Source organism: Falco punctatus (genome assembly GCF_963210335.1).
Source record: "Falco punctatus genome assembly, chromosome: 4".
Taxonomy (NCBI): Eukaryota; Metazoa; Chordata; class Aves; order Falconiformes; family Falconidae; genus Falco; species Falco punctatus.
This window is the reverse complement of record NC_137583.1, coordinates 67,343,284-67,366,194: the sequence shown is the minus strand read 5'-3', so window position 1 is coordinate 67,366,194 and position 22,911 is coordinate 67,343,284. Positions and strand designations below refer to the sequence as shown.

General features: G+C 37.2%; 1 protein-coding gene across 2 annotated transcripts in view; it reads left to right on the top strand.

Moving 5' to 3' along the window:
* The window catches only part of SVIL (supervillin), a 79,204-nt gene that overhangs the window by 33,554 nt on the left and 22,739 nt on the right, over window positions 1–22,911 (top strand). Inside the window, exons 13-19 of one of the 2 annotated variants that reach the window (XM_080383030.1) lie at window positions 384–479; window positions 1,714–1,966; window positions 3,478–3,501; window positions 4,576–5,062; window positions 6,651–6,870; window positions 12,402–12,531; window positions 16,579–16,656. In XM_080383030.1, coding sequence (XP_080239156.1) covers window positions 384–479; window positions 1,714–1,966; window positions 3,478–3,501; window positions 4,576–5,062; window positions 6,651–6,870; window positions 12,402–12,531; window positions 16,579–16,656 — 1,288 coding nt within the window. The remainder of the gene's footprint in view (window positions 1–383; window positions 480–1,713; window positions 1,967–3,477; window positions 3,502–4,575; window positions 5,063–6,650; window positions 6,871–12,401; window positions 12,532–16,578; window positions 16,657–22,911) is intronic. The other variant, XM_080383031.1, reaches the window with a different exon arrangement.

Here is a 22,911-nt window from a genome sequence, read left to right as displayed (position 1 = left end):
ATAGATTTCTTGCACGCTGGTCATACCTCATGAAATTTTCCTGAAAAACTAAAAGCAATTTTTTGGGAAAATTAAGCAAAGGTGAATGATTTTCACCTAATAATCTACTAAAAGATAGCTTATGTTATGGGTAAAGAGTAACTTCAATAGACAACCTGTTTGCTCCTCTGGGTCTTTAGTTCTTTGAAAGTATTTGAAGATATTTTGCAAAGATCGCAGCATATAACTCAGTTAATTAAAAAATCATTGCTGTTTGGCTTTTTTCTGTTTTGGTTTGGTTTGGTTTTGGTCTTTTCTGTAGTTAACACTTAATGTATTGCTTTTCTTAATGCTTTTTTCTTCTCTCTCCCTGTGAATTTTCCCTCCTTGGCAATTCTTTAAAGTGAATCTACCCCTGCTTCACGTTCTGTGAATACCCACACAGTAGTGACAAGAGTACCTAGTCCCACTGTAGTTAAGAGCACTGTACAACCTATCAGGTACTGGGCGGGATAAACATGCATGTTACATGGAGCACAAGATTCCTCAATAGCAGATGCATCTTTAAAGATTTGAATGCCTTTTCAATGTGTCAAGTCAATACTCATTTCAAGAATATTTAAAACATTTGCCAGCGTCATTTATGTTTGCATGATAAAACAATGCAGCTTTTTTTTGTCAAGCATCTGTTTTCAGAACCTTTCTAACCACACTTACCTGTTCCAGAAGCATATTCTTCTTTGTGAAAGAAATGAATTTGCATGTGAGAAAACCTAGCAGAACCCTCTTTGCTCTTGGTTTTTTTTGTTTTTTTTTTTTACACAGTAATGTCATCTTGTAATGAAAATACCAAAGCTGGGTGCTTGATTTCACAAGAAGTACATACCCTCTTTCTCTGTCTCTACATATATATATATATTTTATTTTTTTTAGCTTGCAAAATTAAAGGAAAGATAAGAAATTGCACCACCTATAGGTAAAGATGCAGAATACTGTTTGTCTGTTCTGAATGAGATGGGGGAAAAAAAAAAGATAATAGTACTAACTCCATAAATTATATTATTCTAGAGGTGAATGAAATATAATATTGTAGAGACAACCGCAGTTACAGCTTTTATGAATGAATATGTCTGCCTTCAGCATTGGTCAAACGCTCTTCAAAATTAATGGAGTATATTACAAAACTATTTTTTTGGTTTTGAGTTACCCGAAATAACTCAAAAGACAGTCTAAATTCTGTTCCACTTAAAATTATAAGAGGCACTACAATTTATTATAACCAAAAAACAGCACTTAATTTGGAGTTTAAATCCATCTTTTAAATGTTTTTATCATATGTGGTCCACAAGTTCTTTCTAATAAAATTGATTTTTACATAAATTGAACTGTAGGACCCATGTTTGTCCTACAGCAGGCATCTTTAATGTCTCTCCATAGCTTTATATTCTGTATAAAGAGATTGGTCTGAAAAGTCTCACTTCAGTCTTGAGTTCCCCTTTTAAAAAATTGTTGTGCCATAATCAAATGAATTTGTGAATGAAAGTTTAACTTTTTTTAAATCTTCAGCTGTTGAATTGGAATTCATCATGCCAATGTTGAACCACTGCATAACCACTTAGGCTGCTGTATTACATTGGCTATTGTGCTTCATGTGCAGTTCTGCTTCTGTCAGGTTGAGATTTTAAAATTTCATAATGGCTTCTTCAATACTCATTTTCAGTTCTGTTTCTTCAGCTTGCAGGCATCAGCACACCAAAAAATTTTAGCTAAAGAAGAGATAAGAGCAGCCAAAGAGGCTATGGGGCAAGATCAGTCTGATGAACCAGATTCTTCCACCTTAAGTTTGGCAGAAAAGATGGCTTTGTTTAACAAACTGTCTCAACCAGTATCCAGGGCCATCTCCACAAGGAGTAGAGGAGATATTAGGCACAGGAGAATGAATGCTCGTTACCAGACTCAGCCAGTCACTCTTGGAGAAGTTGAGCAGGTAAGTGCAGTCTTAGCTCTTTTTCATTTGTTTCTTTTTATTGGAGAAAACAACTTCAAGTGTAAGATGCTGTAACAACTGGTCTTTTCTTTCTCTGAGCTACACATTGGGGTCATGACATATTAGCAGGAAAAAGCTTCTCAAGAAGCAGTCTTCCGACACTGAGGAACAACATCCTCTAAAATGTTCAACTTCATTGATGTGTTTTTCTTTTTTAAGTAATTCAAGAGTGTATCATTTTCCTGATTAGTGTATGCTGTACCTTTTGCAGTGCCTGTCTTTTCTGGCAGAGTATTATATGTCTTTTAAAAGTAAATTCCTGACCAAAGGGGTAAAAACTGTGACACGTGTCATCGTGCTTTAGATGTATTTTCAGGGAATTTTGGAGCTTGTCATGTGTAACTTTCAGACTCTCTCCTGTAAGCACTGAAAGTGTTTCCATTATTAGTCAGGACATGTTTTGTCATTTTCATCCGGGAGTGGGGATAGATTTCTTTCCCACCTCCCCCTGCAAATGCAGAATACATTTAAAATTTAGAAGGTCATAGTCAAAATGAAATTATTTACTATGTGCAGTGGAATTGGGCTTCCTGTTCTGGTATCCTTCATATAATTGGAACTGAAAAGGATTGGCTTTTTAGTGAAGTTTGAGTATAAGATGGCTCAGCAGTAGTCTTTCAGAGCTGATGTTCACAACAGCAGAAACATCAGTCTCTTAGTATTACAGCTTTAAAAGAAATCACTTTAACAGTGAAGCACAACTCCTATGCATGTTGTATTTCTAGGGATTTGGATCCATCAGAGTGTTAGAAAGTTCCTGTTCTTCTCTTCCTATATGCTTCAATCATGATGTTACCTTTTCCGTATTATAATAATGGAATAGTGAAAAGGCAGGATTTCTCTAACTATTGGTGCAAAGGTGTCCAGATATATAATTTTTCTTTATGCTTACTTTACTTAGGCATGAAGTAGTAGTAAATATTTGGCAAATTAATTTTAACAAGGTTTCAAAACCTTACATAGTCCTCTTTCCATTCATTTTCCACATGCCACCCACTGTCGCAGCCTGGCCTCTTTAATATTAAAGAGTGTGTCACTAACTTGTTCAAGGGCCAGGAAGGTGATCAACAGAAATGGGCTGAAGAAGGTGGGAAAGAAGTGACATTCACATTAGTTTGTCAGACTTTTGCAGAACAAACTCGTTCTTCAAGGAAGGAAACGCAGAGGAAGCATGTTTTGTCATCTCTTTCTGAACCTAGCAAAACAACCCGGAGTTGACTCTGAACCAGGCTTGATAGGAATATATTTTCAAAAAGACTTTCTGTAGTGAACCGTTCATTTGTAGTGTTGGGATGTTTTGAGATGCAGTTACATTTTTTCTAGGAAGAAACAGAAGGTATCAAAAGAGATAACTAGAAGTTATATTCCCAAAATATTTTGCAAATGTAAATATCTTGTAATTAAAGCTGAAATCTCTTTGCTGATCTCTTCTAAATTTCTGATTCTGATAGATGCAATGGAAAAAGAATAAACTGGTAACTATTTTCTTATTCTTTCTTTGGAATCATTGAGCTAGCAAAATAGTCTTTGCTCTGCTTTCCCATTTGTTTAATGAATAACTATTGGCCATGCTTTATGGAATTTGCACGTGCATTTTAAGTTTTCAGTTGATTTCCTCCTACTGGTGTGATTTTTGTCTATTCCTTTTGCATGTTGTTCTCTAGCCCTGCAGTTTAAAAAAACAACAAAAAAGCCTCTCTTAATGTGTATGAAGGCATAATTTTCAGTTTCTTTCATAGCTTTTGTCTCCTTTGGAGAAGGCAAAGCCAAGCTCTGCATTTCAGAAAAATTTTGCTTCTTAACTTTCTGTAGGAAAACTTCACAAAATTATTGTTTTAGAAGAGTAGAAAAGATTAGCTTTTCCACTGTGGAGGCTGGAAAAGCAAATTTGGAGGTTTTTTAAGGTTTTTTAATATGTTTCTAAGATTCAAATACTTTGCTCAGAGGTGTACATGACAGCCAATGTTTATATTTGAAAAAGACTAACAGTCCTGCATGAAGGTGATTTATGTGGCAGAAACGTCAGGAATGTCTGCTCTATGTAGGACAGCACAGAGCAGAATCTCTCTCTGGCGCTGAGCTAGCTCCAGAGCTGGAAGCTGTATAACCGTATCAGAGCAGAGCTGTGCCAAAGCTAATTAGTCTTGCTGAGATGCAGAGTTGATTAGCTTGGGCACATGGCATGTCATCCGGTGTCTGGAACCTGAACTAATTTCTTTCCCCAGTGCTTCACAGTACCATGCCAGTATGAGCCTTTTTATGGAGCCCTGACACAACATTGCGTTGCATGCTACACACACACCCTTTATTACTAAAGATGTTGCTGTTCACATGCAGTCATTTCTTCTCTGGGTGGAATAATCTGCCTGCAGCCAAATTGTGGGGGCATTGTTGCTTTCCATATGTGTTTCTAGTCTGTATTTATAGAGCACTACATTCATAAAGAAGGATACCTCTGATACGATTAGACTGTTTTCAGGAATTGATGATTTCGGAGCTTTTAAATCCTTAGGTCCCTTTTTTTTTGTTTGTTTGTTTTTTGTGCATAGGTACAAAATGAAAGTGGAAAAATTACTCCCCTGTCAACTGCAGTTGCAATGTCGGTTTCAACAATGGCATCTGCCCTTTCTTCATTGCATGCTGGAGACCTGCACATGAAGCCAGCTGGTGATGGAAGCATGAGTGCTACCACTAGAGCTGATTTGAGATTCCACTCTTCAGCAGAAAACTTGGACTCTTCAGGAAAACGCACACAGAAGTCAGAACAGTGGCAGCCCTCAACAGAAGCACTAGAAAGTAAAAGAGCATCAGTGAAGCATGAAGAAGAGAGAAAAAGGTTTCTAGCACACGAAGCTAATGAAATTACAAAGTACAGCTCCTTTGAGGAAGAAACCACACATCCTGTTCCTGAAAAAACAGGAGACTACCATAAAGAGACAACATACAGCTTCCTGAGGAAGGGCAGCATGGAACTGTTTAGTTCACAAGCACTTTTTCAGCCTCTTGAACAGAAGGAAATCACTACTGGCATGCAAGGTAAAAAGGAAGTTAAAGAAGGCCAGTCCTTTGAGGAAAAGATGGATTTGGAAAGTGTTATGAAAAGAAAGACATGGCAAAGAGTTGCAATATATAGTTGCTCTTGTAGTAGTCTCATTCAGCAAACGGTGGTGTTTCTCTAGTTTAAAAGTCTTTATTTCAAGCATTATCAAGGCTGGTTATGTTTCATTTTTTTAACACCACTTAAAATTAGAGAATTACCCGTGAAATCTTAAGTTTTACAAATACACTTTTCTTTGTTACTCTTTCAATTCTTCAGCCTTTAAAGATGGCTCAATTTTATTCAAATTTTCTTACTTTGAAAGAAGTGGTATTATATGCTGAAGCTAAGATTTATCCTTTCTGCTTTTGTCCTTGCCACTGCCCTCCAGAATGCTGAACAAACTAAACTTGCTGCTCTGGGTTAAGCATCTACTCTTAACTATTGCCTTCTCATGCATGTATAGTTACATATTAGCTATATATGTGTATATGTAGTTAGTAGCAGATAATTTTCAGATAACTAATTTTGCAAAACTATTATTTTCTCTTCAAAATGGTGACAATATAAAAAAAGTAATTCTCAGAGCAACTACATTTCTATATGCACAGCGTAATTCAGACTTAACAAGTAAACTTACCCGTCTTTAAATAAGGTGCTTTGGAAATAGTCAGTTTGGTCATTGCATAAAACCCTTCTATTTGCTTGAATTCAGAAGGATGTTGTATTAATCTTCTGTTTTATTTTGATGGGATACAGGACCACAGTACCCTGTAGTGCTAGAAACATTTTTGTCTTCATTCTGTGAAGTTAATTTATTTTTAATTTAATGGTCTTCAAACAAGTGTAGGGAGGAGGGTATAGTTCTGTCTACCTTCCTCAAAAGCAGTGTCTGTTCTATCCAATTAACTTTCCGTGACTGCAGGGAAGATGGAGACTGGGATAAAACAAGAGCAGTTGTGTATCAGAGGGGGCATTGTGCTTGTAAAATTTCAAAAAGAAAAACGAAGATCATTTATTTCCTTAAGGATAACTGTAATGGTGCATTTATCTTTCATCAAGGCAGTTTTTCCTGTGGGTTAATTGCTGCTTGAAAAAACAAAACCAAATAAGCCCCCAACACCCTCCTAGAAAATAATACCTTTATTAAGTTATTAAATGCCCTCCTAGTATGCTACTTATGCATTAAGCTACTTTACCAATAAGTTAATTTCTTACTTAAATTTTGTCTGCTTATGTTCTCCTACTCTGTGTTCCACTCTTACTTGCATCTGTCCATTTGTTATCCTGTCGGTGTGATGACAGGAGCAGCCGTTTGTGCCTCTTCCATGTGAAGTTCAGAATTGTATATTGAACATGATATTCAGTGGCTTCGTGTGAACCTCGGTCACAAATGGCCAGTCTATGCAGCAGATAATACTGCACAAATAATCTTTGTACTGTAGTTCAGCCAGAGATTTTTTTTCTGTTAGGGTAGCATGTGATTTGAATATTAAAAAACAGATTTGCTGCTTCAGTGTTAGTAATGTAAAATATGTTTCAGAACAGCACTAAGTCTAATTCAGCACTTCTCTTTTGAATGGGCAGACCATGCTGAGCCTACTTCTGAACTCACCAGCACATCAGCAATGAGGACAGTTTCGCAAACTGCAGCTGTGGCATCCTGTAGACTTCAGGAGCTCTCTGAACAATTGGAAGGCAAATTTTATAAGAATTCCTCTGAGATGTTTTCAGTTGGAGAGAACAAAGCACAAACAACTGAGGATGTCCTTGATAATTCCAACAAAACGATGTCAATTAAAGAAAGGTACTTAAATTTCACTTTCCTTTAAAATGATCTCTATTAATACAATCATTAGACAGATGGTATAAAAAGAAGCTTTAAACCTGTTTCTGAAAAAGCTAAGTGGTGATTATTAGCCTTTATTAGATGTCAAATACTAACAGCAGAAACATGCAGCTAATCTGCCTGACATGCTTATAAAGCAGATGGTGGTGAATGAGAATTACTGTTCAAGAGAACGTGATAATCTGATTTTGAAAGAGCCACCTGAATAATCAATAAATAGTTCAGAAATTGAAAGTTGTAAAAATACATGTTCTAGTTACATTTATACTGATATACTCAATATACTTCCCCAGGTTCCGTTTTTAGTTACAACAGATAATAATGTGATTAATTTTTTAATAGCTGGTTTTCTGTTGGTCTCTGGGTGTGTGCTTTTAAATAAGCTCGGTACCGGGAGTCAGGGACAGACTCTGTGATGTTTCCCCCTCTGCTTCAGAAATACATGGTTGCCATTTTGACTTCTGAGAACTTACTGTAGGGGTTTTAAAAGGCTAATAAGTTAGACAGGTTTGTGGGAGTATTAGAAATATTTTTTTGAGCCCAAGATCATTCTGATCTGAAACAAAATGTTGAGTGTTCTGTGCTTGTATGGACAGTAGGAGTTCATGGGTGGACCTCCAATAGCTGCTGTAGTACTTGTAAAAGTCATTCTAATTTAGTTAAAACTTTGAGGGGATAAACTCAGCCCAAAACCATCAACAGATCTAGTAGCAGTCCAGTGAGTAAAACTGCAAAATTCAGGTTGACGAATAGGCCTGGTTTTACTTCAGTTTTTCTGCAGTGAAAACAGAACCAATAAATAAAAATAGCTGTTTGATTAAACTTTCGCTGTGTAAAAGCCTTCCTTTACTTGGTGAGGGGGGGGAGATATTAGGAACTCCTAACTTCTTTTGTTTTAAACATGATTCCAAAGCATGCTCCTTACGTTCATGTATTTCTAGGAGGTATGTGAGTCATCCTCGTTTATAGACCATCCCCACTCCCTGTTATCCCCTTAACATAAAGAGGGCATGCAGGGGCAGCTACAACAGCTCTATAGTCTTAGTCCCCCTTCTGAAGGATATACTTACCTTTTTCAGTTTGCTGTTGCTTTGTTCAAAGCAACCTTCACCCACGCCCACCCTCCACCCCTCTTCTGTAAATATGTCAACTGTCTGCACAGGTGAGGTTTAACACCAGTAACTTCTGGTTTATAGGTGATAAATTATCTGCCTTCCCTGATCCCAGTGAGGAAAAAGAGGTTGGAGGGAGGGGAAGATCCAAGTATTAGCAGCTGTTTCAGTCCTAAATTTAATGCTTCAGTTGAGTTGATCTCTTGAGGAACTGATGTTAAAGACTGTCAGTCGCACAGTCTGGAATTGCTTTCGTTAGGCCTCCATGACTGTCTAGTCAGTCCCAAAGCTGAGAAAAGTAAATACCTGCTGCTTTGTCAGGAATTTGTATATACTGATTCCACAAATGTCTGTAAAGGGCAGAATTGGTATCAACATGTTTTAGCCTTCCAAAATACCTCAGTAGTCTATTTCTTGGCCCAGAATTACAAAAAACTACAACCAGTTATTTTCTTTGCTTGGCTATTGCTGATGCCAAGTATTCATAAACCTCAAAGAAGATTTCTGCTAAAGATTAACTATTACACTTTGGATATTTTTTTTTCCCCTTTTACATTCACTAACTCCATCTTCCCATCCAGTGAATTTTTCTGGCTGTGTCAGACATTCTTTCACCTTATGGAAGAACAGCTTTTCCACAGATGTAATGATATTTGGGCAGGATGCATGCATACTGGTCTGGATGAAAGTGATTTTCCACAAAGACTTACTTTACTGAACTAATATTATCCTTGTGAAGTGAGTGCATGCCTGGCATTTCAAAATTACCTATATTATATGGAAGAATGAAAATAATGATTTTTCAAGGAAGAAAAGACATGTATCCTCTCTTATGTAAACATACAGCTTGGAGGTGAGAGGTAGCAGAGTCATATCTTTGGATAGTCTTGGCTGTGTTTTGTTTTAGGCCAATCCACTGATATGTTGTATATGAATGGTGGAAAGCTTTTTTTAATTGTCTTGCCTTCAGGAAGAGGAATGTCTGGGAGAACTTCAAGTGGAGCATCAGTTGTGTGTAACTACCTGTCTTTGTGCATTTATAAAGACCAAAGTTGCTAGAACACCACCCTATCAGGTCTGCTTTACAAGTTGGCAAAAAACCTACAGATAACTCAAATTTCTGGTGAATCTCTTACCATCATTCATTCCTTCTCAGGAAGAGCCCAGCCTAAACTTAATTTTCAAACTTCTTTGTTCGTTTGTTTCATGTATGGATGCCACAGCAAGACTTTCTTAGGCAGACTAGTCCCCACTATGGTGATTTTATGCACTCTTTTTAACAATCAGCTTCCTTTTTGTAGCTACTTATCTCATATTAGCCTCCAGGATTTATGATTTAGTTGAAAATACCTGGTCAAGTACAGCCAGTGGTGTATGTGTGAAAGCCAAACCTGTGTCCAGTTTAATCTGTGTTGAGGGTAACATTAGCGGCTAAGATACTAAAATATTGCCACAGAAGAAAGATGTGTCGTTTTTGACATTTTTTGCAAGGACTTTTGCCAAGGCGTTTCATACAGTGCTCCTTATTTAGGCAAAACCATTGTTCAGATCTTGTTTCTATTTCCCTTCAGTATTAATCCAACATTTTGCATTCAGTGGTGAAAGCTTTTGCTTTAAACCCATCCTGACACCTTTGGGATGACGATGATTCTGATCTTGATGGTGGATATTCTATCTCAGTAGTAGGTGAAAGAAGGATGCAGAGCAAGCTGTCAAAGATGGGCAGATATATAATCAGCTTTTTTCTTTCAAGGAAAGAGTAAAACTTTTTTTTCAGATCAGGAAGGGAACTTTTGAAGGCAAAAGTAGTATGAACAGAACTGTGAAAGCAAATAATGAATGATTATTCAATATTTATCTAAAGCAGAAAACTAAAGGTATGCAATGAAACTAGGCAGCAGGCCTTAAACAAATCCAAGGGTTAGACCCAATAATTGCCTCATTTTTGCAGACTTTCCAAAGAATCAACCGCTGCATACTTTGGGTTAAGCTACTGTAGCTGGTAGGCTTGCTTGTGTGAACCAGTTCAGTAGTTCTTGCATCTTTATTCTTACAGAAAGGTGCCCTCCAGTTGTTGCTCAGTCTGGGCAGTCTAATTTTATTGTTGTTTCCATTGTTCAAAAGTAATTCATGGCTTTAGGTTTTACACATCAGTCAAGTTTTCAATGGCATACAGGGCATACATGTTTAGTTTAAGTGGTGATTTCATTGCTCAAAACAGACAAATGTGTTCTCACTCTAGGAGTTGTTTCATACCAGTGAAGAGTGGAGGGCTAGTATGAATCCATCCTTATGGCAGGAGAAAGCAAAACAAAGTCTTCAGAGACACAGAAGCATAATCAGAATTAGATGTTCTGTTCCTGATCAACCAAGCTGTTTGGGGCAAAGGTCTAGGGTAAATACTCTGCAGTAATATCAGGTTAAAAAAAGGGAAAAATATTTTTTTTTTCTGCCTGCTATGCTGAGCAGCTAGAGGCATTTTTCAAAACAAACTCATCTCAGGCCACAACTGACCAAAATGCCTTTCAGCTTCAATTATCAGATCATTTCTAAGCAAAGCTGACCTGAGAGAACATAACTACTGAAGATAATTCAACTGCGTGGTGGCAATTTAGTCCCATCTTGGTCTCCTCCACAGTTTCACACATGCATGGATGCACTCCAGAAGATTAGTTCTGGGCAGTGAAATCTTGTATGCATTCTGGAAACAATGACTATGGCCTCAACTCCTTATTGTGAGTCCTCTTCACCCCTACTCGTCCTGTGCTGTGAGGTATGAAGCAACCAGGCAATGTGAAGCCTGCCAGCACTGCCTGCCGGGCCAGGAAGAGAGGAAGTAACTGCTTTCTTGAATACTAACATTCTTGCTGCCATTGTATTCTGTGGATTTACTGTTTTCTGCATTCTCAGTTTTTCTCAAATGACTGCCTTAAGGCCAGTTGGTCATCTTTGAATAGGTCAGTAGCATGGTTGCACCCCCTGGATTTTTGCAGGAAGCAGCTGCCTGAAACTTGGCTTCTAGCTAGACCTATTCAGTCCTACCCTTTCCTTCTCAGAGTTTCAAGACAAGACTTACTGTGAGTGTAACAGTAATCACATCTCTAGAAAGAAATCTCCATGTCTTGTGGTCAAAATAGGTTTAACTACTGAACTTGTTAAAATGTTACTAGGGTTAAGGGTTTTGTATAATCCTTACTGAAATGCCCTAGATTAAAGGAAGTTATTTAGTAAAACTTAATTCAACTAGAATAAAAATTACTTAGCGGACCGGTGGCAACTGTTTGCACAAGTACTGCAGATACATGTTGTATGGATTACTAAGGATAAGTTCTGAAGCCTGGACAATTCCTACAAATACTAATTTCTGAGGAAGGTAAAGTGAGATCATGCCTGTGTAGATCTTGTATTCCTAACTGACTTCCCCTACCCTCAAAACTAATCACCTCAGGGTTAGTATGGACAAACAGGTTCTAATTTTAGCAAAATAAATCTACATGCTGTCCCCACCAGAGCCAGTCAGTGTCCGTTTGTGCTATATTTAGAATTTTGCTCAAGATTAGGAAATAGTACTTTTAAAAGATCCTATTTACCTGAGATTAATGGTATTCCACACTTTAAATATCAGCCATCCTTTACATGAGTTGAATCTTGCACATAGATTTCACAGTTGTAGTATAGTTAGCACCAATTTGCTAGTACATTAGTACTACTGATCTGTGTCACAGCAATGCCTGAGCTAAGCAAGGAGGTACTAAGTGATCCCTAGGAGTTGTAGTGAAAGCAGTAACTGCAGTTGTCATTTGATGTGCCTGATGAGACCTAATTGGTGTGTGCCTGCTGAAAAGACCTCTTTCTTCTTGGACTTCAAAGAAAATAAATCTTAAAATCTTTTTTTTTAATGAGTACAATAAAGACCAAATGTAGGATTCTTCTTATTAACTCTGGACATCTACAGCATAAGCATCCATAGCTGAGCTAGTCACTCTCTATGCCTTATCGATGGAAGGGGAGGGAAAAAAGCAGTGATAAATCTAACCTATTTATATGTTTACTTTAGGAGGATCTGCACTGAATCTTGGTCTCCCTTGACTGTATTGGCAATTTCCACTGACCATACAAATTAACTGGAGTGTCTGTCTCAGATCTAAATGTCTGTGTTTTGATAGATGAACTCCCATTCAACATGTTCAGTAAAGGCTTGATGTTCGTTTGTGAATTTGGTATACATGTGCAAAATGTAAATAACTATAGTTAATGTTAGAAAACTTAATTTCAAATTCTCTTGAATGCAGCATTAGTGAAACACTAAGGGTAGCTTTTGAGGATAATGAGAAGTGCAGTGTTTAAAGCTACCTGTTGGCATGTTTTTTCTTCTAGGTTGGCGTTGCTGAAGAAGAGTGGTGAAGAAGATTGGAAGAGCAGGCTCAGCAAAAAGCAAGAGTATGCAAAAGTGCCTGTTACTGATCGTAGTGCACAGATGCAAGAAGTTGAGCAGCTGTTGAAGAAGGTAACTCTATCCTTGTTTGGAAAAAACATCTTGCTTGAAATGCTTCAGCTTTTTGAAGATGCATCCAACTAGACAGGCACGCCTAATACTAGTTACTAGCTTCTGCTATTTCTCTTGTTGTCAGGCTTGTTTAAATAACAATTTTCCCAACGTGAGAGCTCTTTAAACGAGAATGTCTTCACTGACTTGGGACATACACTATTGGTTAGTGTCTTTACATTAGCAGATTATGAACCAGTAAGTATCCTTGTAAGGCTTCTGGAAATTTTACTGATAGAATGATTTAAGCTTCCTCCTCCAGTGAAATTGGCTTAAAACTTTAAGTCTAGGTGTTTTCTTTAGTATGGGTGAGCTTGTAAAAATTTCAGATTCCTAAAGCTGTGTTGTCTCTGTGCATATACTTCTTTTTCTGAGCAGTAATTTTGGATCCTGGAAACACTGAGGAAATGCAGGTACCAGAGCATTCATGAGCCATTCAGCTTTTGGTTATCTTCCATGATCTTTGGTGTTTGTCATAGCCAAAGCTATCTGGACAAGGATTTTATTTGTTTTGTCAGTGTTGGTGAATAGAGTGGGAGATGGGTAGAAGGGTGTAGAGGAAAGTCCACATTGTTAGCACACTCTGGCTATGTCTATACATGTGTAAGTTATGTTGCCCATCAGGAGTGGGTCTGTAAAGCAGAACAGTTATGGATGAGGATCTGCTATCCATGCCATACTTGCTTGTTTTGCTTCACAGTGAAGTTTTGCTTCAGGCTAAATTTAATCTGCTCCTGTGGCCTGACTGCCTTACAGCCGTGGTGTTACATGGGAATCCAGGATTGTGCTTCAGGGCTTAGTTTCATCCAAAAGTCTGTACATTCTGCAGTGTGAACCAAAGCACACAAAATAAGAATGACTGGGAGATTTGCTTCAAAATGGACTGCTGGTTTAAACTACAGGACTAATGCTTCCCCTCTGCGTCTATTATTTTGAAAATGACAGTCAGATAAAATAGGCTATTTCAAAAGCCTTTTAATTTTTGAAGGGGTATTTTCTCAGAGAACAAGTGAGGATAAAATTTGTGTTATAAATTCTACTAGTGGAGACAGAAACCTTTGGATTCAATTATTCAGTTGTGAGAATGCTGCTTGAATTAAATAGCATAGGTCACCAAAACCAAAAAGTCTTCTGTTCCATCAGTATATTGGAAGTAAGGAGTTGTTACACAGTCTGTCATTATTGAGGATAAATATGTGCCTAACGTGTGACTCTTCAATGGTTGTGTGTTAACTGGACAGAAAAACAAGAAAGCTTATTTTTGCGTTTGGTTTATGGGTTTTGTTTTGGTTTTGCCCTGTGGACTCGCTCAAAAATCCAGTTGCTGGTTTGAAAGATGTCCTAAAGCAAAAATAGTTTCAGGGAGGAAAGCAAAACTGCGGTCACATTTTTAACAAGCTAGGCTCCGAAATGACAACTGTTGAGATCAGATAACAAATGTACTCCAGCTAAAGACAATGGGGCTGAGAAAAAGCTTTAAGGAGCTGCCAAGATTTAGGCAGAGACAAAACCTTTGTTCTTTCTGCTCACTCCCCAGCACCCATATCCTCCCTGCTGTGTTACCATGTGCAGCAACTTCATTCAGCGTAGCACAAGTTAGGCTTTTAAAGCAAGTAAGCGAGCATGAAGTGCTTGAAGGGTACAAGCTTTGAAGTGACAATGCTAGCAGTGGGAGTTTCTGTGACACTGGGTCACCCACTCTGTTGGTTCGTGTTGGCACTTGGCTTTTTAGAGCCTAAATCAAAGGATTTGCATGTCTGCCAATGGGTGAAATCTTGGATGTATAAGAAAAAACGTTAGTCTTATTAGATACACAACTCCCTGAACTGTAATGGTATTTGTGATGCTGATTTATTATGTGATACATGATAAATAATGTGAAGCTTCACTTAACTGACCACACTACTTATAACACACCATGTCAGCTGCCCTTAAATCTGAAAATGCTGTTATTGATAACTAATCGATGTAATGGCTATTAGAGGACCATCAAGCAGTGTGCCACTGAAGTCTCTGTTTGTAGAGACTATGGTGTACTTAAGAATCTGGGTAGTCTCTGTTGCTGGATTGCAATAAAAACGTATGAATTGTATTGATTACTGTGTTTTGAGCTAGTTAAAATACAATTTCCACACTTGCAATCATGCATTGACAGCAAGGGTGTGTAAACTTCTGTCATGCCTTGCTGGTTCAAAATAATGCCTTAAGTTTTTAGTTGCAGTATGTCACTTCTGTTAACATAGTCAGACACGTCTTTAGGTTTTCTTTTGTGTGTGTCTTTTCTTTTAAAAGGTTATCTAACTTCTTCTGGAGACTTGATTATTGAAGCATAGCTGTGTAAAAGAATATTTATTAGAGTGCATTTAGATGTCTTATAAACAACAAAAGTTGAAAGATTTATTCTTTTAATAAGATAGTTACATTAAATAGTGCTGTTTCATAACTTCTAGTCGAAATGCTTTGGCACGGTTTTTGCATGGTGAGATATTTCTCCAAATGTGTTATAGTCATTTATGTGTATGTTAATCTGTAGAAAACCCATAAAATTCATGGAAAAGCTGACAGAGCAATGTCAAATGGGGGAAAAAAGGGACTAAGGAAGTAACTCAAGGAGATATAGTTGAGGGGGAAAGTTGAGTTTTACTTGGAGGTCCAGCATCTGTCAGCATCTGTTTTGATGATTGCTGCACATAGGAGGAAAATTTGTTAGAAGCTGTGAGTTATTTATATGTACAGTAAAGCATACTTGGACAATTCAAAGAATAGCTCTAACATCAGGGGAACAACTGTACACTGAGGAATGTCTTACTGGGGAAAAAAGTCCCTTTTATTTGGGAAAATGGTTTGCATTTAGTATATCTGTATTTATCATCTCAGGTTGGATGGAAGGCTTCCAGTTTGTTGGGTTTTTTCATGGGTAGCCAAATGAAATAACTTTATAATCTTTCCTTAGTATCAAATTAGCAAGATTTACTGGAATGAAAATTCCCAGTTTATAGTCAGCCATTTTTAACAGTCCCTGATTAATGTGATTACCAGCTGCATTGCAGTCGCATTAAAGCAGTGAACGTCATTTGAAATGTACTTAATTCTTATAGCAAGTTCAAATTGCAGCTCAGCACTGGTGTTAAAGGCTAGGGCTGAGTAGTCAATTCAGAATTACTCAGAGATGAAGTGTGTAAAAATCTTAAAGGGAGTAAGCCCTTAAAAAGTGACCTTTAGGCAAAATATTAATCTCTTGCTGTGGTAATAGTTTTATCTATTGCATATATGGCATCCAAGTGCTCATATACAGTTCTAATCAAAGCTGAAACTAATAATTAGGCTTCATTTTGAGGCACTCTAACAAGCTGCATTTACCCATATCCTGTGTGATGTTCCACATTTGCTTTGACCTATAAAAAGGAAGAAGAATTAGAGATGATAAAGCCATGCCTAATCAGCTTTGGGTAAGCCCAGCTCTGAGGCAGGGGTTATTTGCAGGCTTTGTTTAGAATTGTGAATTCACCTTCACTGAGTGTTGTGGGCTTAGCAATTCCCTCCAGATGGCTTTTGAGTATCCCAGTTTTAGTAAGCATTCTTTCCTTTCATCCAGAAAATAGATGGCTTGTTATTTAGCAGGGTCTGATTAAACTTGCAGTGGTTATTCACATTGTGGTGGACATGTTCATCAATGTAATGGTGCATGAAAACAGGCACATAAAAACTGCCAGCATACAAAAAGTGTATCTTCTGGGTGTGCTGTTTTGTTCTGTGTTGAGTCATAGTGGTATTGTTACTAACTTGTTTAATTCCTGCATGAAATTGCTTTGGTAAACATGCTGTTGTATTAAGACAACATTTTTGATCTCTGGCTTTCCTATAGGGAAAACATCTCTAGAAGATTAAAAAACTCTGATTTACCTCATTTTAAGAAATTAGGGGAAGATGAGTTATTTCCCTCCATCTCCATTTCTGATAGTTCGATTCTTTTCTAATCCCTTTGCTTTGCTTCTGTCCTTGTCATAGGAACCTGTATATGCTTCTACTTATTCTCCTGTTATACCTGCTCTCCATAAATTTCATCCTTTTCTACCTATTAATCAGGTGAGCAAAAGTGTGCACAATTTAAATGCTCAACAATTCCAAGTAAGCACATTTTGGCAGTTTGTTGGGTTTGGGGTTTTTTTACATAGGAAATTAATAATCCTCTTATCTGATTAACCATCTTAGTAAATGCTGCTTTAAAGAAACATAGTATTATGTCAGTATGCTGTGTACACTTCAATAGACATTCTGCTAGTGTTTCTCTTATGGTTGCTTTTCTAAAAATTCTGTATCTGTTAAGACTATATACATGAGAAAGTCAATGAAGGAGACATTATTGCATTCATTATAACACTGAAAACTTGGAAGTTGTTAAAACGGGTATATAAAAGGAGCAATATGTAACTGCACAGCATTTATATTAGAATAAAATGCTGTGTACCCTGACTTCTCTGTAAGTAATGTGCATATACAACATAACACATAAAATCATCTGATTTATTGACTTTATAAAATAAGCTGCTTTTGTTCAGAGGTGACTTTCCTATAGGGCTTTTCCCTAGTGCCTGTCTAAAGGTTTTTTGCCTTCGCCTGTCCTGCTTCTATGCTCTGACTGTCCTGTCTTCCTGCTCCCCTCTCCCTCTCCCTCCCTCCGCCACCCTGCCACCCCACCCCCTGGTCTGTAGTACTAGTTTGAAAGAATTAAGCTCTCTGATTTCTGATGGATGTCATCTTTGGAGGTAGAAGGTGAAATGCTGTATAAACTTCCTATTTAGTTATTGAAGGGAGGAGTAATACAGAAAATTACATTCAGATTTAAAATGCACTTTCCCAAAGCAACTTGTGGCAACAGAGTTAACTTTGTGTTTGCTTGGGAATAGACTTCTGCTGCTGTTCCAGTAAATGTTAAGAGAAACTTGTGAAGCATTGCTCAAAATCATGTCCATACCTCTGCAATTCTGTCATAAACAACTTGAAAGACTTACTTATGGAGAATTAATAGATAATGGTGAATATAAACTTTCTTCAGCTAGAGGTACATAAAATAATTGTCTTTGAGCAGGAGTAGAATACTGGATCTTGATCTGAGCAAACAGTGCCTGTTTCACATGATTAGAGGTAAAAATAGCAAAGGCAGGAGCAAGTTGAAGAAAAACATGAGAAAATGAGGAGAGGTCACTGGAAGGTCTCAACAGATCTATGCAAATCTAATTCTGCTTTGTTATACTTCCTTGTCCCTTACCTCCCAGCTCAGGTCTGTGGTTGTACTACTACAAGGAATCCATTAGGTTCTTCATTCCCCCACAAAACACAGTGTACATCGCGTGTGGGGAGCATTCTGACCAGCATGCATAATGGCAGTGAATCCAAGGGGCAGGTATTCACTGCTGAAACAGGGGATGATGATTATGGTAGAGGCTACTGGAACTGTGGTTAAAATTTTGACTACTGTTTACCATTTCCACATTCACTTTCATAGCTGTTTTTGAGGATGATTTTTTACTCTGATTTTTTTTTTTATTTAAAAATTAAATTTGGGAGTAGTCACTGAAATATATTAGTGTTACCTCTTCTCTGTAAGCTCTGGATTTAATATAGCTTTATTACTATTTACCCAAGATAACCTATTCATTTTGTTGTGACAGAGTTCAAGCTCTATGTATCAAGAAGGTAAATATAGAGTCTTAATAACTTAATAACATAATGCACCTCCAGTAGAAGAGGTCCTTCAGTGGGCCCATACGTTTTAAAAGAGGAATGCCCAAAAAGTGTTCACCTTTCTATCAACCATGCTGAGCTACAGCCTGCCCTCTTAGAAGGCTGCTTCTTTCTGGTGTAGTTTCAAGGTGCATACAGATTTGTTTGGGTTTTTTTCTGGCACAATTAATCGTTTTGTTGTTTGCAGGAAACACGAGTTGAATATGTTCTATTTTGTTGAAACTGCTTTTGAACAGAAAGCCGTGCATTTGCTTTTGAGTTTTCTCCTTAAAATAAGACCCATATAAAGCAGAGGAGAACAATGCAGAAACTTTTCTATACTTGTACAACTGTTGGATTCTTCTTGTGCTTTTTTTGTCTTGGGAGCCTAAACTAGAAAAGTTGGTTGTATTAAAAAGTGAATAGATACTTTCTGCATTCTTCTTTTATATAATTCATAACATTGGTTTTAAATGGATCTCCCTTTTGCAAAGTATACTTTTTCTGTTCATTCTTGGTTTGGACTCCCCCAGGTAGGGCCAGTCTTGATCTTCAACATAGAAAACCATGAATTCTCTTATTTCTTGCATTAAAAAAAGACAAAACAAAACCCCAGACAACAAAGCAGCATGCTAACAGACCAATCTCAGTTGTGCTCTTGTGATGTAAAGAGGACACTGCTTGGACTGGAAAATTGTAGGGTACAAAATGGAATGCTGCCTAGATGTGGGCCCTTCCTTAGCTTGAACGGGTGCTGCAAAAGCAGTAGAGCGCATGTGCATACCCTCAAAAAATGTGTTGTGGTGCTAGAAATAAACATATCATCATCCATTCTAGCCAAAAGTTGGGGAAAAGTAATCCCTGTTTCTAGCCAAAAGTTGGGGAAAAGTAATCCCTGTTTCTGACTGTTCTTGCATCATGTCTGTAACTCCTTCTCAGACTTAAAAACAGATATTTAAAAAAATAGGCAGTCTTTATTCTAAACTGCATACAGTTTAGAAAAAATAAAGACAATTCACTGCAATATTAAGTAATTAATGTGTAATTACTCTTGCTGGGTAAAACTTAACTCTCAACCCTCTTCAGCAGAAATAAATATTCATCTGACTTAATCTGGGGTGGATATTTTAGCCCTTTCCTGAAACCTTGCAAAATCGTCAGCATCCTGGATAGAAGTGTAGAGGCAGGAAATGGAGAAGCTATTGCAGTACAGGTTATTTGTTGAGAACAACTGTTGCAGGGGAATTTTTCTCATCTGTCTTCTGAACCAGCTGGGTTTTGTTTATTTCCCTTCTCAAATAACATTTCTCTTAAAACCCTGGTGTAAGAGATTTTTCTGATACCCTTTTTTTTTTTTTACCCGTTATGTGATTATTTCTCCTTTACCTTCATCACTCGTCTGTATGTTGGTGTCATCCTGAGGGTCTCTTCTTAGCAGAACTATGTCTTTTTTTCCACGTGCATGAAAACATTTTGATTGAAGTTGGGATGAATGAGATCACTGCATGGCTGTTTTCTGTTTAGAAAATTTTTTTCAATTAACTAGTTTGCAGCCTGTAAGCTGCACTGGTATTTTTATATTGCTCAAAAAAACCTCAGAATGTCATCTGAGATTAAGTCAAATATATTAAAGAAATCAGAGGTAACTGTGTTAACATATTTAATCATAATTGATCTCATCAAACTTACCATTTTGATTAAACCTATTTTCCATAATGCCATGCAGAATGGCATTAATTACACTCCTGTGCTTTGATTCTTCATTGATTGTCTTACAGCAGTCTTTCCATGAGTGTCTGGAACAACACACGGCTTGTATGACCTGTACTTAAATGCTTTAGTTTTACTTCTTCTAAATATTGTCCTCATCTGAGCTTTTATCAGTCCTATGCATTTTCCCATTTTCAAAGGTTTAAATTTTTTTTTTAAATTCACTGCTCATGTTTGGGGCATCTCCTATTCTACTCATTTCACATTGTTGGATGCCAGTTCTTCTGATCCTTCTTCTGTTTCATTTAATTTTAGGAATTTATTGTTTGTCTGAAAAAAGAGATATCAATGAACACACAGAAGTATTCTTCATAATAAATTGGGGTATTTTGTTGAATTTAACCACCTTTTTTCTTTAATGGAAAAAAAATGCATTGGAGCTGTTGTCTTCCTAAGCTTTTATTTATTCTTGATACATCAATACTTGTTTTTATTGGGGTCTTTAGCTCCCCTTATCAAAATGTCACAGTTGTGTATTTGAGATTTATTCCTCTTTGAGATATATATACCTTTTTTTTTTTCAAACTGGAAGTAAAATTTGCAATTAAAAGCTTGTTGAGTTTTACCTTTCTTGCCATGTTTTCTCACAACTGGAATGTGCCTTGACCAACTCATTCCTCCATAAATGCTGCCATTTGATATTTGCGAAAGCTTTCTAAACTACTCCCAATTACCAGGTGTATTTTTCGTGAAATTTCTTTTGATAATTGCATTGGCTTATGTTAGTTTTCCAGCTATAGAAACTTATTCTTTCTTTTAATGATCACAGATACTTTGGTTTTTCATCAGTATTGTTATGGCAAATTAAAGGGGTTAGAGATTGCTTGATGTCAATTCAGTTTATCATTCTTTTAGTTCATTTGTTCATTAACAGACAAAGCTGTGAGTATTCATGTGTTAGGAAGAGATCTAATATGGAATTGCTCCAAGTTTTGTAACATACACATCCAGTCTGATTTTTTTTTTTTTTTTTTTTTTTGGTAGGAACTCCAAAGATGTTTTGCCCAATAGATCAGGTTGAAATCTTCCATTTTAAAAAATACTTGTTTCTGCAGTTAGACAGCTACTCTTTTGTCCTTTGACACAGCTCCAGAATTACTCATGATCTTTCTTAAAATTTATGTGTAGTGATTAACACACAAGCTTTCCAGGTCCGTGTTTTCAGAATTTCCAGTAGCTCTGCAGACTCAGAAGCTTCAGGTATTCACTGGAGACAAAATTCAAAATTAAGCCCCTTGTCACTTAAAAAAACCAAAACCGACCAACCAACCAAAACATATGAAAGAATCCATATGATTCCACTTCTTCCTGCCTGTTTGTTACTTCCCCTCATATTGTAATGGAAGTCTGCATCCTCACTAAATTAAAAGTATTTGTGTATGAAATTTTGTTTGTGGTTTCATTAGGTATTTATTAATTTCCCACCCAGATCTCCTTTAGTATGTTGCTGTGGGTTTTTTATTACCAGCTGTTCATCCCAGAGGTGGCCGTTGCTGATGCTGGAAGGGTAGAGACTGGGGGAAGTGAACAGAGATTACTTGCAGTGTTGTTCCTTAAAGCATTCAGAGGCTTTTACAGCCAACAAAGCAATACTGAATAGATTTGCATCTTGTTATTTCTAGTGAACGTTTCATTGTTCTAGGGAAAAATCTGATGTTTTTATCTTGATTATCATGACTTGCAGTCATAGTATTTGGCTGCCCAGCTATCTTTCCTAATAACTTGACAGTAAGCGTTACTGCAGAAGGCTGCAGAGATGCATGGAACTAGGGGAAGGAGTGGAGGGCTCTCGTGTCCTAGTCCTTATACAAGCCACTTCTTGTCTTTACTGTTCTGGCTGAATAATGCTCCTGGTAAATGCTGAAAGCTATGAAATCTCTTATTTCAGTGTGTCCCCTGCAGCCACAATAGTTTTAATATAAAGTGACTGATTTATTTAGTCTGATTTTAAGAAAATAATAAATAAGAATATCTGGGTCTCTATCTCTTCCTTGTCTCTTGAAAGGAGAAGAGTGTTTACTTTATGTTCACAAGTTTTTGCGTACTTTTTCATTTCTACTCTGTGGTTGTATGAGCTAGAGCTGTGCTAAAGCTTTAGATTTTCATGTGGTTTTTCAATTCTAGCAGCTAGGTTGTAAAGAAAAATGACAAATAGCACACAACTTCAAAGTAATTCTAGAACTGACTCCCATGCACTGAAAATACTTTTATGCTTGATTTCTATGCAGTATAATCCTGGAAATGTTGCTAGTTTTTTTAAGATAAGTGCATTGAAGCCGTATTTCTTTGGCCTGACAGCTCCAGCAGAGTATGTAAATTCAGTTTCTTCCCTACTTAATGTCCTGTCGTCAATCTTTTGTGTTAGGAGGGCACTAAGATAGTGCTCCTAGCTGCTTCTACTTATTCAGGCTGTTGGCTCCTAACATCTAAAGCAAGCAAGAAAAGCTGCGAGTGACCTAAAAGAAAAAGAAAAATCACCAGCTGAAGTTGCAGTACTTCATTGTTATTCTCTGTGCCACCTGCAGATTTGTACACTTGAAAACATGTGCTGAAAAGTAAGTTTAGTGATCTCACTGGTGTAGCAAGTCATGCTTCAAAAGAACAAGGTCTGGAAGATTGTATCATACACAGAGTAAATGTTTTGCTTTGCTTAGAGGGATGCCATTTGCCTTGGCTGGTAGTTTCCAGAAAAGGTCAAAGAGCGTAGAACAAAACCTTATCTTCACAGTGTAGTGGGGCAGTAAGGCAATGAAGCATGTCAGGGTCACAAAGCTGTGTCTGTGACTTGACTTCAGTAGCTTGTTCTCCTGTTCTCTTCCCTCTACAGCTGGCAGTTGAAATGTTAAG